The sequence below is a fragment of the Gekko japonicus genome, unplaced genomic scaffold, assembly GCF_001447785.1.
Source record: "Gekko japonicus isolate JY-2015 unplaced genomic scaffold, Gekko_japonicus_V1.1 scaffold6, whole genome shotgun sequence".
NCBI classification, from domain to species: domain Eukaryota; kingdom Metazoa; phylum Chordata; class Lepidosauria; order Squamata; family Gekkonidae; genus Gekko; species Gekko japonicus.
In genome coordinates, this window is record NW_015166417.1 from 1,778,331 (window position 1) to 1,792,609 (window position 14,279).

The 14,279-nt window shown below is 40.5% G+C and overlaps 1 protein-coding gene across 1 annotated transcript in view; it reads left to right on the forward strand.

Moving 5' to 3' along the window:
• The window catches only part of PKP4 (plakophilin 4), a 171,168-nt gene that overhangs the window by 116,271 nt on the left and 40,618 nt on the right, over positions 1–14,279 (forward strand). Inside the window, 3 exon segments of the mRNA XM_015411565.1 lie at positions 4,907–5,032; positions 5,140–5,330; positions 6,708–7,260. Coding sequence (XP_015267051.1) covers positions 4,907–5,032; positions 5,140–5,330; positions 6,708–7,260 — 870 coding nt within the window.

Genomic DNA, 14,279 nt, shown 5'->3' on the forward strand with positions numbered 1-14,279 from the left:
AAGGAAACTTGGAGTTGAGGGATGCATACCTCATGGATTCAGCAATTCAGTCACCTAAAGAACTTAAAGAGCTCTTGGAGGAGGTGATTAATTAAGAATGGGAGAAGCATTTCCCCTCCTATGCTAATCATCCCCTCCCCTGGACTGTCTTCTCTTCGAAGTAATCATAGCCGTTATAATCTTATATTAACCTTGAATGGTGTGGGAGGGGTTTATGGTAGGAGGATAGATGCTTTCCGGCACACAGCCCCTATCTCCAATTTCTTTCTCCAAGATGCTATATAGGGCTTCAGCAGACCAATCTGCCCCCCTCCCTTCACTAGCACAGTTACCTTCAACAGGCTAATTGTTCTTTGGGCCACTGGCAAGGAGAGTTCATGTTAAAAATGAATATTTGTCCGCATGCTTGCAGTCCCCTAAGTAAGGAAAAACACTGACCTTGCCAGTGGGTGGCCCCATTTTGCTGCCATAGTATGTGACCATCAAATTTGCTGTTACAGTAATTAATTCTACCTTTTAAAAAAAGAACTGTACTGAAAAGGCAGTTTGCCCTGGAACCTTCTAGTAGTTCCCTTACATCACCTGTTAGTTAGGCGAAATGATTGCCTGGGGTTTAACATGACAAATTAATTCACTGAGGAAGCAGTTCCCGCTTATGAATTTTATGCCTTCTAGTGCTTTTTCTACTGTGCCTTTATTATTCAAACTATAGGCGCCTTTGAAGCAAGTGTATTTGTTTTATATCTAAAATGCAAGAATAAATATCATAGCTAGCAATTCAGTCATCAACATCTGCTTCAGAATTTTCCTACTTAGGAAATATGTAATGTTCAGCTTTGGAAGCTGAGAAGAAAACAGCACCTGCTTAGCACAAACAAATTTTTTTAGCATTGAATCTTCATATACAAAAGTATTTCTCTCGCACAATTACTTACAGTTACTTCTTTCTGTCGCTTATTTTTAAGTATTAGATTCTTTTAATGTGTGCTTAGTAAAATGTAGTTGGATCCAGTAAAGCATAAATGGAACTAGGTCTCACAATGGATCTCTTCCTCTTTTCTCTTCCCTTTGGCTACTGAAAATCTGATTCTGAGTATCCAGAGACTCCAGAAACAGAACAGCTGCCATATGTGGTCAGGAAGACACTGCACACTAAACATGTATCACTTTTAGGTTTGGACCAAACCCACACTAAAATGAGTATTTTTGCCCCTATGCTAACAGAACTGCTGACAGGTTCTACACTATTATGAGCCTGTCACCATCTTGGAGTCCCCCCCCCCCGTTAGCTTTAAACTATCAGATTGGCCACAGCATAAGCCAGATCTGGGGGGGGGGGTTCCCACTTTATGCAGTGCCCATCCTCAGAAGGAGCAGAAGGCCCCTGTGTCATCCACCTTCTAAGAAATGTAAGGTCATTCCATTTAGATGGGCATATGGCAATTTAATTTTTATAAGGAGTGTGTTATGCTTGTGTAGCCGTTGTTTTTTTCTTGTCTATGCTTTTAATTTTAAGTGTGTAAGTCTAGTTTTTGTGCACTGTTTTCTACTACTGTGGTGGGTGAGACAGAAATAGTTCTTTAAGGAAGACCTCTCATTCTGTGCAGTGTGACCCATGCAAGAGCTATAAAGGATCTGTTGAAAAAAGGGTGAGGAATCTGTACAAACTTGGAAGTCACACTGAGAATCAGGATAGATGGAAACTAAAAACTAAGCTTATTGAAACAATACAAACAGGTGGGATGGAGAATAAGAATACTCAAGCAATACAATGCCGAACACCAGAAAGCTTGCTAAATGAAGCCAGATTTTCTGAGCACCCACGCAATGAGCAGTGTCTTCAAGGGAGAAAGCGAGAGGCCAAAGAGATTGAGCAAGAGGGTAGACTAAGGCTATAGCAGCTCGAGGCAGTAAATCTGCATTTCAAGGCAGAGGCTGAACCATCTGAGCAAAAGGGAAGAGCAGCTAAGAACAAATCTTGCTGTGGTTTGAAAGTAGGTTAGAGTCACTTGGTGAATGACAGCTGGATAGTTTCTGTAGCAGCACACAGCAATGAAGTCACTGGAAGTGTGATAATCAGCGGTGGAGATTTTGATCCCAGTTATAGGACGAGTGTCTTGACTGAAAACAAGATTTTTTTGTTTCAGGGTTTAGAAAAGGGGGTGGTATGGAGGGTTGGTCTGCTGAGTTACTTGACTTACAAAGGGAAGGAGAGTCTTACATATTTGTGTGGAATGAAAATTGTGTGTACAGTTCTTTCTTTGGCAGAATGCTAATGCTATAAGCACTTTTGTGGCTAAAGGCACACAGATTAACAACTGAAACGCCTTGATTATCATTCTGGTAGCTCAATACTGAGTAAGACCTGGGTTCTCTCTGGAACAGCTGTTTTCCTGAATAAATGTGATGGAATTAAATGGGGTCCTGCTTACCTAGCTCGCTCTCCTCTGTTTGTTGTGGCGATGGGCTACATCTTAGAATCATAGAGTTGGGAGGGGCCATACAGACCATCTAATCCAACCCCCTGCACAATGCAGGACCAGCCTAAAGCGTCTCTGACAAATATTCGTCCAGCCGCTTCTTGAAAGCTGTCAGTGAAGGGGAGTTAACCATCTCTCTAGGCAACTGATTCCACCTCTGACGGTGAAAAAGTTTTTCCTAATATCCAGTTGATACATTTCTGCATGTAATTTGAACCTGTTGCTTCAGGTCCTATCCTCTGCTGCCAACTGGAACAGCTCCTTGCCCTCCTCCAAATGACAGCCTTTCAGATATGTAAAGAGAGCAATCATGTCCCCCCTCAATCTCCTCTTCTCCAAACTAAACATTCCCAAGACCCTTAGCCTTTCCTCGTAGGGCTCAATCTCCAGACCCCTGATCATCCTCATCACTCTCTTCTGCACCCTCTGGATTTTGTCCATATCCTTTTTGAAGTGAGGCCTCCAGAACTGAACACAGTACTCAAGGTGTGTGGCCTGACCAAGGCAGTATACAGAGGGGCTATGACCTCCTGCGATTTCAATGCTATGACCCTTTTAATACAACCCAAGACTGAATTTGCCTTTTTTGCCATCGGATCACACTGACTGCTAATGTTCCCTCTAAGCTGTGAAGTCTTGTGAGCAAAAATTCTACTTCGTGAGCTACTGGCTTTAAAGTTGTGAGTGCGCAATTTGGCTACTTCATATATTAGTTTGCTCTGGACCCATCCTTTCTGAGCAAAGACAAAAATGTGTGAGCCCGAGGCTAAAAAACTATGAGCTAGCTCACACTAACTCAGCTTAGAGGGAATACTGCTCATATTTAGTTTACAGTCCACTCTTACCCCAAAATCTCTTTCACATACACTACTCCCCAGAAACGTATCCCCCATCCAGTATTTGTGCTTGACATTTTTGTGGCCCAGATGTAATACGGTGCATTTATCTTTGTTGAATTGCATCCTGTTTGCAACTGCCCACTTCTCCAGAATATTCAAGTCTTGTTGAATTTTAACTCTATCTTCTTGGGTGTTTGCTACTCCTCCAAATTTGGTATCATCAGCAAATTTGAGTAGCCTTTCTACCCCTTCATCCAGATCATTGATAAAAATATTGAAAAGTACTGGGCCCAAAACTGAGCCCTGTCCCTGCTGGACACCTCTCTCCAAGCTGATGAAACGCCATTGACCACCACTCTTTGGGTGTGGTCCTCTAACCCAGGGGTGTCGAACTCATGAGGGCTGGATCTGGCATAAATGAGACCTTGTTGGGCCGAGCCATGTGTGTCATAAAGTGTAACGCCAGGTAGCGGAGATATAAACTTTATAAAGGACACAAACACAAAGGTTTTTTTTACTTAAAATAAAAACATGCATAAAACATTAGCTCTGTAAGCTGCAAACCTACTTTTGATTTATTGACATTCGCCACAGAAATCTCATGCTCAGAGTTTGGGACCCAGGTTAAAACATGAAATGATTGAGTGATTAAGAGAGTCTGGCGAAGCAAGCTATGATGCAGCAGCAGCAGCAGAACTGGAAGCAGGAGATGGCCAATTCCACTGGAGGCCTGATGGAAGCCCTCCCCCGGCCTGATCTGGCCCCTGGGCCGCATGTTTGACACCACTGCTCTAACCAGTTCCCTATCCACCAAACTGTCCTATAGTCCAGCCCACAGTCTTCCAGTTTGCCCATCAGAATGTCATGGGGAACCTTATCAAAAGCTTTACCAGGTAAATCACATCAACAGAGTTCCCATGTCAACATCAACAATGATCTTGTTTATGACCTGAGTGAAGTTAAGGAGAAGAAAACCTAGTGGTGCATCAAGATAGAATGGAAGGGAACAAAAAGGGCAAAAGAGCCAAAAATGGAGGCTTGTTGGCAGCCAAACAGGTAGAACATAGGGGGTTCTCAGCTTGAAGGGAAATCTACCCTGCCCCCCACACACAAAAAGAATAAGAGGTCACACGAGGTAAAAGAGTTTCTGTTCATTCCACTCTATTGCTGCAACCTCCCATGCTGCTATACCCCATTCTTACTCTGAGGGTCCCTCACCACTTCATTTTCCTCTTGCACTTGTAATAAAGTGTTAATCATGGATATTCTACAAAGGAAGAATGTGAAAAATTAAGGCAAAAAGTGTAATTTTATACTATCTATAGAACTCTAAATGGCCAAAAATGATCATTCATACCTGGGGACAAGCAAAAGGGATTAATGCCTATCTGTTGAATTGTTTATTTGTGTTTGTGTGTGTATAAAAACAAAGTAGGGGCTGTTCTATTTTCTGTTTATTATTCTTATCTATTATCTTTGTTATATGTAACATATAGAATAAAACTGAGAAGAAATGTTGATAGAATGAATTCTGTATATGTAAACAGGTACAGATATAATCCATAACTAATGAAATTCTGCTTTCAGATTTGCCAAACACAGGTGTAAATAAACTCAGAACATCTGATAGTATTCATATTACTTCTTATCATGTTGGAACAGAGCCAGAACAAGGGAATCTCTACTCACCAGAGCAGACATCGCTCCATGAAAGTGAGGGTCTGTTATATATCTTTTGAATAAATGGAGGTTTACCATTTCAATAATTTCTTCCCATGCCTGTGTAATAACTTCAGCTTTGTTATATTTTATGTCCCCAGGATCAGTGGGTAACTCAAGAAGCTCAACACAGATGAATTCCTACTCAGACAGTGGATATCAGGAAGTAAGCAGTTTCCATAATACCCAGAACCTTAGCAAGGGAGAAAACAGACAGCAGCATTCCTTTATTGGCGCAAATAATAACCATTTGGTGAGAAGTTCAAGGGCTGAAGGACAAGCTTTAGTTCAGGTACATGCAACAGAGTCTGAATGTCCTTTTATTACCCCAAAAAAGTGCTTTTAGAGGTACAAATTTAACCATTTGAACCTGCAAACACTGCCCAAAAGTAGTTTTTCAAAACATTAAATACAAGTACTTTCAAAGACAAGGGTAGCTGGTATCATCTTGGAAAAGGCATCCCCCTCTTTAGTATAGGTGAAAATTGGTCTTCTGAAATGGAGCCTGATAGAATATGGGCATGCATAATTTGTAATCAAAAGTAACTTTTTTCCTTCAGAATGATTGCTTTAAACGCTGTGCAAACCATGCAGATTTAATTGATTAACATTAATGTGATTATGGATGAGAGCCCTAAACATTTTATTTGGTGCCATTCAACTTGTAAATAATGACACAACGGAAGACATACACCTCTGCTTCCATTTATTCAGAAAACAATACTGCTTTTGTTGTTCTTACCTATTTAAATGTAGCAGTAATTAACTGCAAAGAGGTTTTGAATACAATTTATGGATTAGACTTATGAAGATAAAAAGATGTCGAGAGTAAATGGAAAGGTAGCTCAGGGAAACAAGATCAAATGCAAAAAGGAATTTGCTTCTAAAACTAAGATTTTAGTGACATATTTGAGACAGAGAAACAGAAGGCGATTAAGCTGAAAGTATATCTGCATTACAGCCTGTTTTAGACTGATGTTCCATTATGGCTAGGGTTGCCAGCTCTGGGTTGGAAAATACCTGGAGATTTGGGAAGTGGAGCCTGGGGAAGGGCTTCATTAGGGTATAACGCCATAGAGTCTGCCCTTCGAAGCAGCCATTTTCTCCAGCCATTGATCATCTGGAAATCAATAGTGATAGCAGGAGATCTCCAGGTGCCAGCTGGAGATTGGCAACCATAATTATGGCCCCTCATGAGGGAAAAGTATTTCTGCTTTTTTTCAGATTTAAAATTTTTATTTTGAGAGAATTAGAATACAAAGCTGCTTTTTGACTGGGACGTAAAACAGATTTTTCAGTATTCTCCAAGAATGCAAACTGGATGGAATCTAGCAGCATTTTTATAGCACTTTGGGCACAATCCGTTCAGTTATACACTTTTTAGTGTAATCTGTTTCATTGGGAAAGACCTAAGCAGGAATTTGCCATCAAAACAACAGGCCTTATCAGTGTTTAACTTTGGCTGGATTGAGTCCTTTAAATTTGTGGCAGAAATGTACCCTAAAATTAATTACACCAGAGAAAAAAGAAACATTGCTTGAACAGGTTTTTTAAATAAGATATATGAGGTGAAGGATTAATTGTTTTAAACGGATTTTTTTCTGATACCTTTTTACAGCATATAAAAATAAAATGTTGTTGTTATCTGCATTGTTTTTCTTTTTGACAGACATCAAACATAGCTGCCAACAGAGCCATGAGACGCGTAAGTTCTGTTCCATCAAGAGCCCAGTCTCCCTCATATGTAACTACCACAGGAGTTTCCCCTTCAAGGGGATCGCTCAGAACTTCTCTAGGAAGTGGCTATGGTTCACCATCTGTCACTGAATCACGGTCTCTTAATTCTAATGTGTTTTCATCAACGTTACCTGCGCAACGAGCAGCATCTCCATTTACTACACAGAGACCTGCTTCGCCAGTAGCACTGCGCCGCATGGGCTCAGTAACATCCAGGCAGCCAACTAACCCCAATGGGGGTACTCCACAGTATCAGACTTCAGTCAGAGTTGGCTCACCTCTTTCGCTAAATGAAACTCAAACAAGAGTAGGCTCTCCACCCCCAACCCAAGTTGGATCTTCATCACCAAAGCGTTCTGGAATGACTGCGGTTCCGCAGCATTTGGGAACAACGTTACAACGGACAATTCATGACATTGAGCAATATACACAACAGTATGATATCTATGAAAGAATGGTTCCACCCCGGCCTGATAGCCTTACAGGTTAGTAAAAAGGTAAAGACACTTAAAACTTTGGGCAAACCTGTAAATACAATGAATTGCATTAGTAGGAAAATGAAACTATAAAACGTTACAATGTAAAGAAAAGTGTGTAATTAGTTTTTTTTTAAAGTTATAGTTGTGTGTGTGTGTATCAACAAATTAATTATTTTTCTGATATTGAAATTTTGGAGAAGGGATTTTTTTTTAGCAGTTGGCGCATGGTATTAACCATGCATAGGGTGACTGTATGCCCTGAAAGCTTTACCTTTTTAAGACTTGAGTCACTTTTCAAGATGGAAAAGTAAAAGTTCTAGTAATAAATGGCTATTATTAGAATACCAGCATAGGTTATATGCTCAATAAGAACAACTTAACTCCTTTTAAATATATCACAGTTCTCACACATTTATGTTTCCTTTCATACTATGTTTTTTAACATCTTGGATTCTGTATCCTAAAGCCCTTGAATTGTTCTAATTAGTAAATAGGATTCTTTATCAGATTCAACCTGCTCCATACGAAATCACTGCTGGTGGGGATGATTCTCGAGGCCTCAGCCACCTTAAAAGAGAGTCGAATATTTTGTGTCCTTAATGGATAATACTGGACTTGACTGAGAGGTGCCTGATTGAGCTGTGGCTCTTGGGCTGTTGAGAGAGAGAGAGAGAGAGAGAGAGAGAGAGAGAGAGAGAGATGGAAGATAGATGAGAGTGCCCTGGGGTTTGTGTTGAATTAGACCGCAAAGATAGTTGAGTGTTTCTTCATTTGCCACATCCCACATTGGGTTTGGAGGGCTTGGTTATGTAATTAGCGTTATGTAATTAGTTAGAAGCGATTCACTGGTTGTTTGTCTGGCCTACAAGAATTAAGTCCTCGCCCTATGGTACTGGATTTTATTTTTATATGCTTTTATGTTTTATGAAAGGGTGCTTCTTCCGCCAGAATAAATTTCAAATTAATTGTTGCAGACAAGTCCACACAGTGGAAAACCTCATGATGATTACATCCCAATACTGCACATTTGACTCTGGTGTGAAACAGCACGTTATGACACTGTCAGTGGATTGACATTGTCTTTAAATGTAGAAAGACTGGCCATCGGTGCCTAACCAGCACCACTAACTCGAAAAAAGAGGGTGCCTTGGGCCCCTAGTATAATTTAGCAACTTAGGCAGGAATCTGTATCAGAGTAAATCAGTGGCAAAATCTTGTTGATTTTAACAGTTGTGTCAGTAAATGGAATTGCTAATCTATGTTCACTATATCATTATCTTTCATAGATGCTAAATGAAGTATACTGTGACACCCTTTCACTAACAGAAGAAACCTTCTTCCATTGGATCAAACCTTTGTCCACCAAAGCAAGGCTTCTTACCTAACAAAAAAAAAAGGAGCTGTTTGGATCCAACACTAATATTTATGTTTATGGCTTTTCTTCTCCTCTGTCCCATACACTGCAGTAATACACCAGTATGAAAATGCTTGACATAGCATTCAAACATACAAAATATTAATATCCATTTCATTATTCAATATATTTGATAAACAAGTAAAATATAATTCTATATGTTGGCTGCAAATCTACTTAAGAAGTTTGAAAATTGCTATACTGGGGATATCCCCAATATACCTTCATGCTGTAGTGATTAGAATGGTGGACTAGGATCTGGAAGACCCAGGTTCGAATCCTCACTTGGCCATGAAAGTTTGTTTGCGTGGCTTTGGGCCAGTCACATACTCTCTGCTTAACCTAACTCAGGGTTGTTGTGAGGATAAAATGAAGGGGAGGAGAAGGATGTAAGCCATTTTGGATTCCCATTGGGGAGAAAAGTGGGGTATAAATGAAGCAAAATAATAGTAGTAGTAGTAGTAATTGTAATAATAATAATTAATTAATTAAAAATAGCATCCCTATCAAAGCTAAGCACATATAGACCCTGTTGATTTCAGTGGGAAAGTTAAGGATATATTTTACTTTCCTCCAGTTGAAATTAGTGAAAGTGCTTAACTGTGGCTGAACTATGCCAACTGCTTTTATCCCTCCTTTGACCAAAAAAGAATTTCCAGTTAACAAACAGGATTGCCCATTCTTTTTCTGTAATAACCTTTGTTTAATTGGTATCCTCATAAATAAAGATGGGCATTTTCAACAAGATTCACTCCATAACTGTGAAGCCTATCCTAATGAGACCCTTTCAGCCGGCTGCCTTTCAAGAGTACAATAACGATCTGCATAAATCTGCACATAGTTACAGTTTGAGGTTTGGTACTAAGTATGTGTTCTCCATGTTTCATATATAGTGGGTCCAAAGGAAACCTTTACAACGTTGAATCGTGAAACCTTTACAATTTTGAATCACAGTGAATACTGAATGAAAATGTTTATCGTTAGAAGTTTGCTTTATTATTTGATCCCAGAAGATACTCTAAGAGAACAAGATACAAGATACCTGGTGGGAGAAGACACAACTAACATCAAGATGGTCAAAAGATAAAAAACAGGCTTCTACGAAAACCAGACAGAACTAGATAAGATTTCGTTAACCAACAATGAGAAATTGATCAAAAAAATCTACAATTTCTGGCTTGATTGGAAAATGCAGAATGAATGGGTAAAACCCTCAATGATCGCCTGGGCACAGGACCTAGGATATAACATTGAATAAGATCAGAGGGATAAAATATGGTCAAGAAATTTAAAATTTGTCCGAACAAGCGCCTTTAAAGAAAATATCCTGAAGATGTTCTATAGATGGCATATTTCCCCAGAAAGACTCAGTAGTTACAACAAAAGTATAAAAAAACTGTTGGAAATGTAAACATAGTATAGGCACATTCTTTCACATGTGGTGATTATGTAAGAAGGCCAAAAAAAATTGGAATATGATAAAAGAGGTTATCAAACAGATATTTGATACCAAAATAATGTTATTGCCAGAATTTTTTTTGCTAAATATAATTCCGGACACTTTTTAAAAATCTGATTTTATATCTGATTATGCAAATTTTGACTGCAGCAAGGATTGTTTTCGCTAAACTTTGGAAGAATGAGAATATACCTTCTAAAGATGATTTTCTTTATAAAATCATAGTTCAAAAAAATCCATAGTTCAAAAAAACCATAGTTCAAAAAAATCTATTCTTCGGCGCTCGGCCTTCCTTATAGTCCAACTCTCGCAGCCATACATAACTACTGGAAATACCATTGCTTTGGCCATGCGGACTTTTGTTGGCAGGGTGATGTCTCTACTTTTTATCATGCTGTTTAGGTTCGCCATCGTTTTCCTCCCAAGGAGCAGGCATCTTTTAATTTCATGGCTGCTGTCACAGTCTGCGGTGATCTAGGATCCCAGGAACGTGAAGTCTGTCACTACTTCCACGACTTCCCCTACTATTTGCCAAGGAGTGATGGGGCCGGATGCCATGATCTTAGTTTTTTTGATGTTGAGCTTCAAGCCCAGTTGGACTATAAGGAAGGCCGAGCGCCGAAGAATAGATTCTTTTGAACTATGGTGCTGGAGAAGACTCTTGAGAGTCCCTTGGACTGCAAGAAGATCAAATCAGTCAATCCTAAAAGAAATCAACCCTGACTGTTCCCTGGAAGGCCAGATAGTGTAACTGAAGCTCAAATACTTTGGCCACCAAATGAGAAGGGAGCAGTCACTGGAAAAGACCCTGATGCTGGGAAAGATTGAAGGTCAAAGAAGATGCGGACGGCAAAGAATGAGATTGTTAGACAGTGTCATCGATGCAACGAACATGAAATTGAGCAGACTTCAGAGGACGGCGGAAGACAGGAGGGCCTGGCGGGATCTGGTCCATGGGGTCACGAAGACTCAGACTCGACTGTGCGACTGAACAACAACAACAACTTTCACCCTGAGCAAGAGGCTCTCTAGGTCCTCTTCACTTTCTGCCATTAGAGTGGTATCGTCTGCATATCTGAGGTTGTTGATCTTTTCCCCAGCAATCTTAATTCCCGCTTGTGATTCATCCAGGCCAGCATTTCGCATGATGTACTCTGCATATATATTAAATAAGCAAGGTGACAATATACATCCTTGTCGTACTCCTTTTCCTATGCTAAACCAATCAGTTGTTCCATATCCGGTTCTAACTGTCGCTTCTTGACCCTTATACAGGTTTCTCAAGAGACATGTGAGGTGGTCTGGTACTCCCATCTCTTTAAGGACCTGCCATAGTTTGTTGTGATCCACACAGTCAAAAGCTTTAGCATAGTCAATGAAGCAGAAGTAGATATTTTTCTGGTACTCTCTTGCTTTCTCCATAATCCAGCGAATGTTGGAAATTTGATCTCTAGTTCCTCTACCTCTTCGAAACCCAGCTTGTACTTCTGGTAGTTCTCTATCCACGTACTGTTGAAGCCTAGCTTGTAGGATCTTGAGCATGACCTTGCTAGCATGTGATATGAGTGCAATTGTGCGATAGTTTGAACATTCCTTGGCATTGCCCTTCTTTGGGATTGGAATGTATACTGACCTTTTCCAATCCTGTGGCCACTGTTGCGTTTTCCAAATTTGCTGGCAAATGGAGTGCAGAACTTTAACAGCATCATCTTCTAAGACTTTGAATAGCTCAACTGGAATACCATCACCTCCACTAGCTTTGTTGTTAGCAATGCTTTCTAAGGCCCATTTAACTTCACATTCCAGGATGTCTGGCTCGAGGTCAGTGATTATACCGTCGTGGTTGTCAAGGACATCGAGGTCTTTCTTGTATAGTTCTTCTGTGTATTCTTGCCATCTTTTCCTAATCTCTTCTGCTTCTGTTAGGTCCCTACCGTTTTTGTCCTTTATCATGGCCAGCTTTGCATGGAACGCTCCCTTGATTTCTCCAATTTTCTTGAAGAGATCTCTAGTCCTTCCCATTCTATTGTTTTCTTCTATTACTTTGCACTGTTCATTCAGGAAGGCCTCCTTATCTCTCCTTGCTGTTCTCTGGAAATCTGCGTTCAGTTGGGTAAATCTTTCCTTTTCGCCTTTGCCTTTCGCTTTCCTTCTTTCCTCTGCTATTTGTAAAGCCTCATCAGAAAGCCACTTTGCTTTCTTACATTTCTTTTTCTTTGGGATGGTGGTGATTGCTGCCTCCTGTACGATGTCACGAACCTCTGTCCATAGTTCTTCAGGCACTCTATCTATCAAATCCAGACCCTTGAATCTATTCTTCACCTCTACTGTATATTCATCAGGGATGCGATCTAGGTCAAACCTGAATGGCCTCGTGGTTTTCCCAATTTTCTTCAGTTTAAGTCTGAATTTTGCAATGAGTAGCTCATGATCTGAACCACAGTCAGCTCCAGGTCTTGTTTTTACTGACTGGATAGAGCTTCTCCATCTTTGACTGCAAATTATATAGTCAATCTGATTTCGGTGTTGCCCATCTGGTGATGTCCATGTGTAGAGTCGCCTCTTAGGTTGTTGGAAAAGGGTGTTCGCTATGACCAGTGTGTTCTCTTGACAAAACTCTGTTAACCTTTGCCCTGCTTCATTTTGCTTTCCAAGGCCAAACTTGTCTGTTATTCCAGTTACCTTTTGACTTCCTACTTTAGCATTCCAGTCCCCTATGATGATGAGGACATCATTTTTTGGTGTTAGTTCTATGAGGTGTTGTAGGTCTTCATGGAACCGGTCCACTTCAGCCTCTTCTGCATCAGTGGTTGGGGCATAGGTTTGGATTATTGTGATGTTGAATGGTTTGCCTTGGAATGAGATTGTATCCCAGTACTGCCTTTTGCACTCTCTTGTTGACTATAAAGGCCACACCATTTTTTGTACGGTATTCCTGGCCACAGTAGTAGATATAATGGTCTTCTGAGTTAAATTCGGCCATTCCTGTCCACTTTAGTTCACTGATTCCTAAGATATCGATGTTCAGTCTTGCAAGATATCGATGTTCAGTCTCGCCATCTCATTTTTGACCTCGTCAAGCTTACCTTGATTCATAGATCTTACATTCCAGGTTCCTATGCAGTATTGTTCTTTGCAGCATTGGACTTTCCTTTCACCATCAGACACATCCACAGCTGAGCGTCCTTTCAGCTTTGGCCCAGCCACTTCACTCTTTCTGGGGTTACTTGTACTTGCCCTCTGCTCTTCCCCAGTAGCATATTGGACACCTTCCCACCTGAGGGGCTCATTTTCCGGCGTCGTATCTTTTAGCCTTTTGATACTGTCCATGGGGTTTTCTTGGCAAAGATACTGGAGTGGGTTGCCATTTCCTTCTCCAGTGGATCACACTTGGTTTGAGTTCTCTGCTGTGGCCTGTCCGTCCTGGGTGGCCCTCCACGGCATAGCCCACAGCCTCATCGAACCACGCAAGCCCCCTCGCCACGACAAGGCAGTGATTCATGAGGGAGGTTTAGTTATTAGAAATAACTAAAAGCCTTCTGGAAGTCTCCCCCCACTTCGCACCTTTTAGTTTTAATCTACAGGGCTCTTTTCTGGCATCAGTCATATTTTGCATCATTCTTGGATGTATTAGAACTAGTTCATTTTTTTTAATGTACTGTACTACAGACAGAACCAAATTGTTTCACCACCTTCAAAAGTATGATTGTTGTAAAAGACTTTTAGGGGGTTGATTTTCCCTTGCCGCTGCATTACTACTACTACCCCTGCCATGAGGCATTTTTTGTTCTGGAGGGTTCTCACCCTCCACAGCAAATAGCAGTAGGTTTTTCAGGAGCCACTTAAGGAAGTGTGTTAAATCACTTTGCTGCATTCACAGAAGCTTGGTTTCTTTCTGATAACTCTAAGAAAAGTGTTGTTAGCACACAAATAGTTACTGGTATAGTTAGTAGCAGTAATTCATAAAAATGTCTGTATGTGATGATTTTTTCCTTTGATAAATGATTCTGAAAACAATAAGTTTTGTTAATAGGTTTTATTGAACTAGGATATCTTTCATGGGATAAGAGGAGGAGGAGGAGGAGGAGATTGGATTTATACCCCGCCCTTCACTTGGAGTCTCAGAGCGACTTACAAACTCCTTTCCCTTCC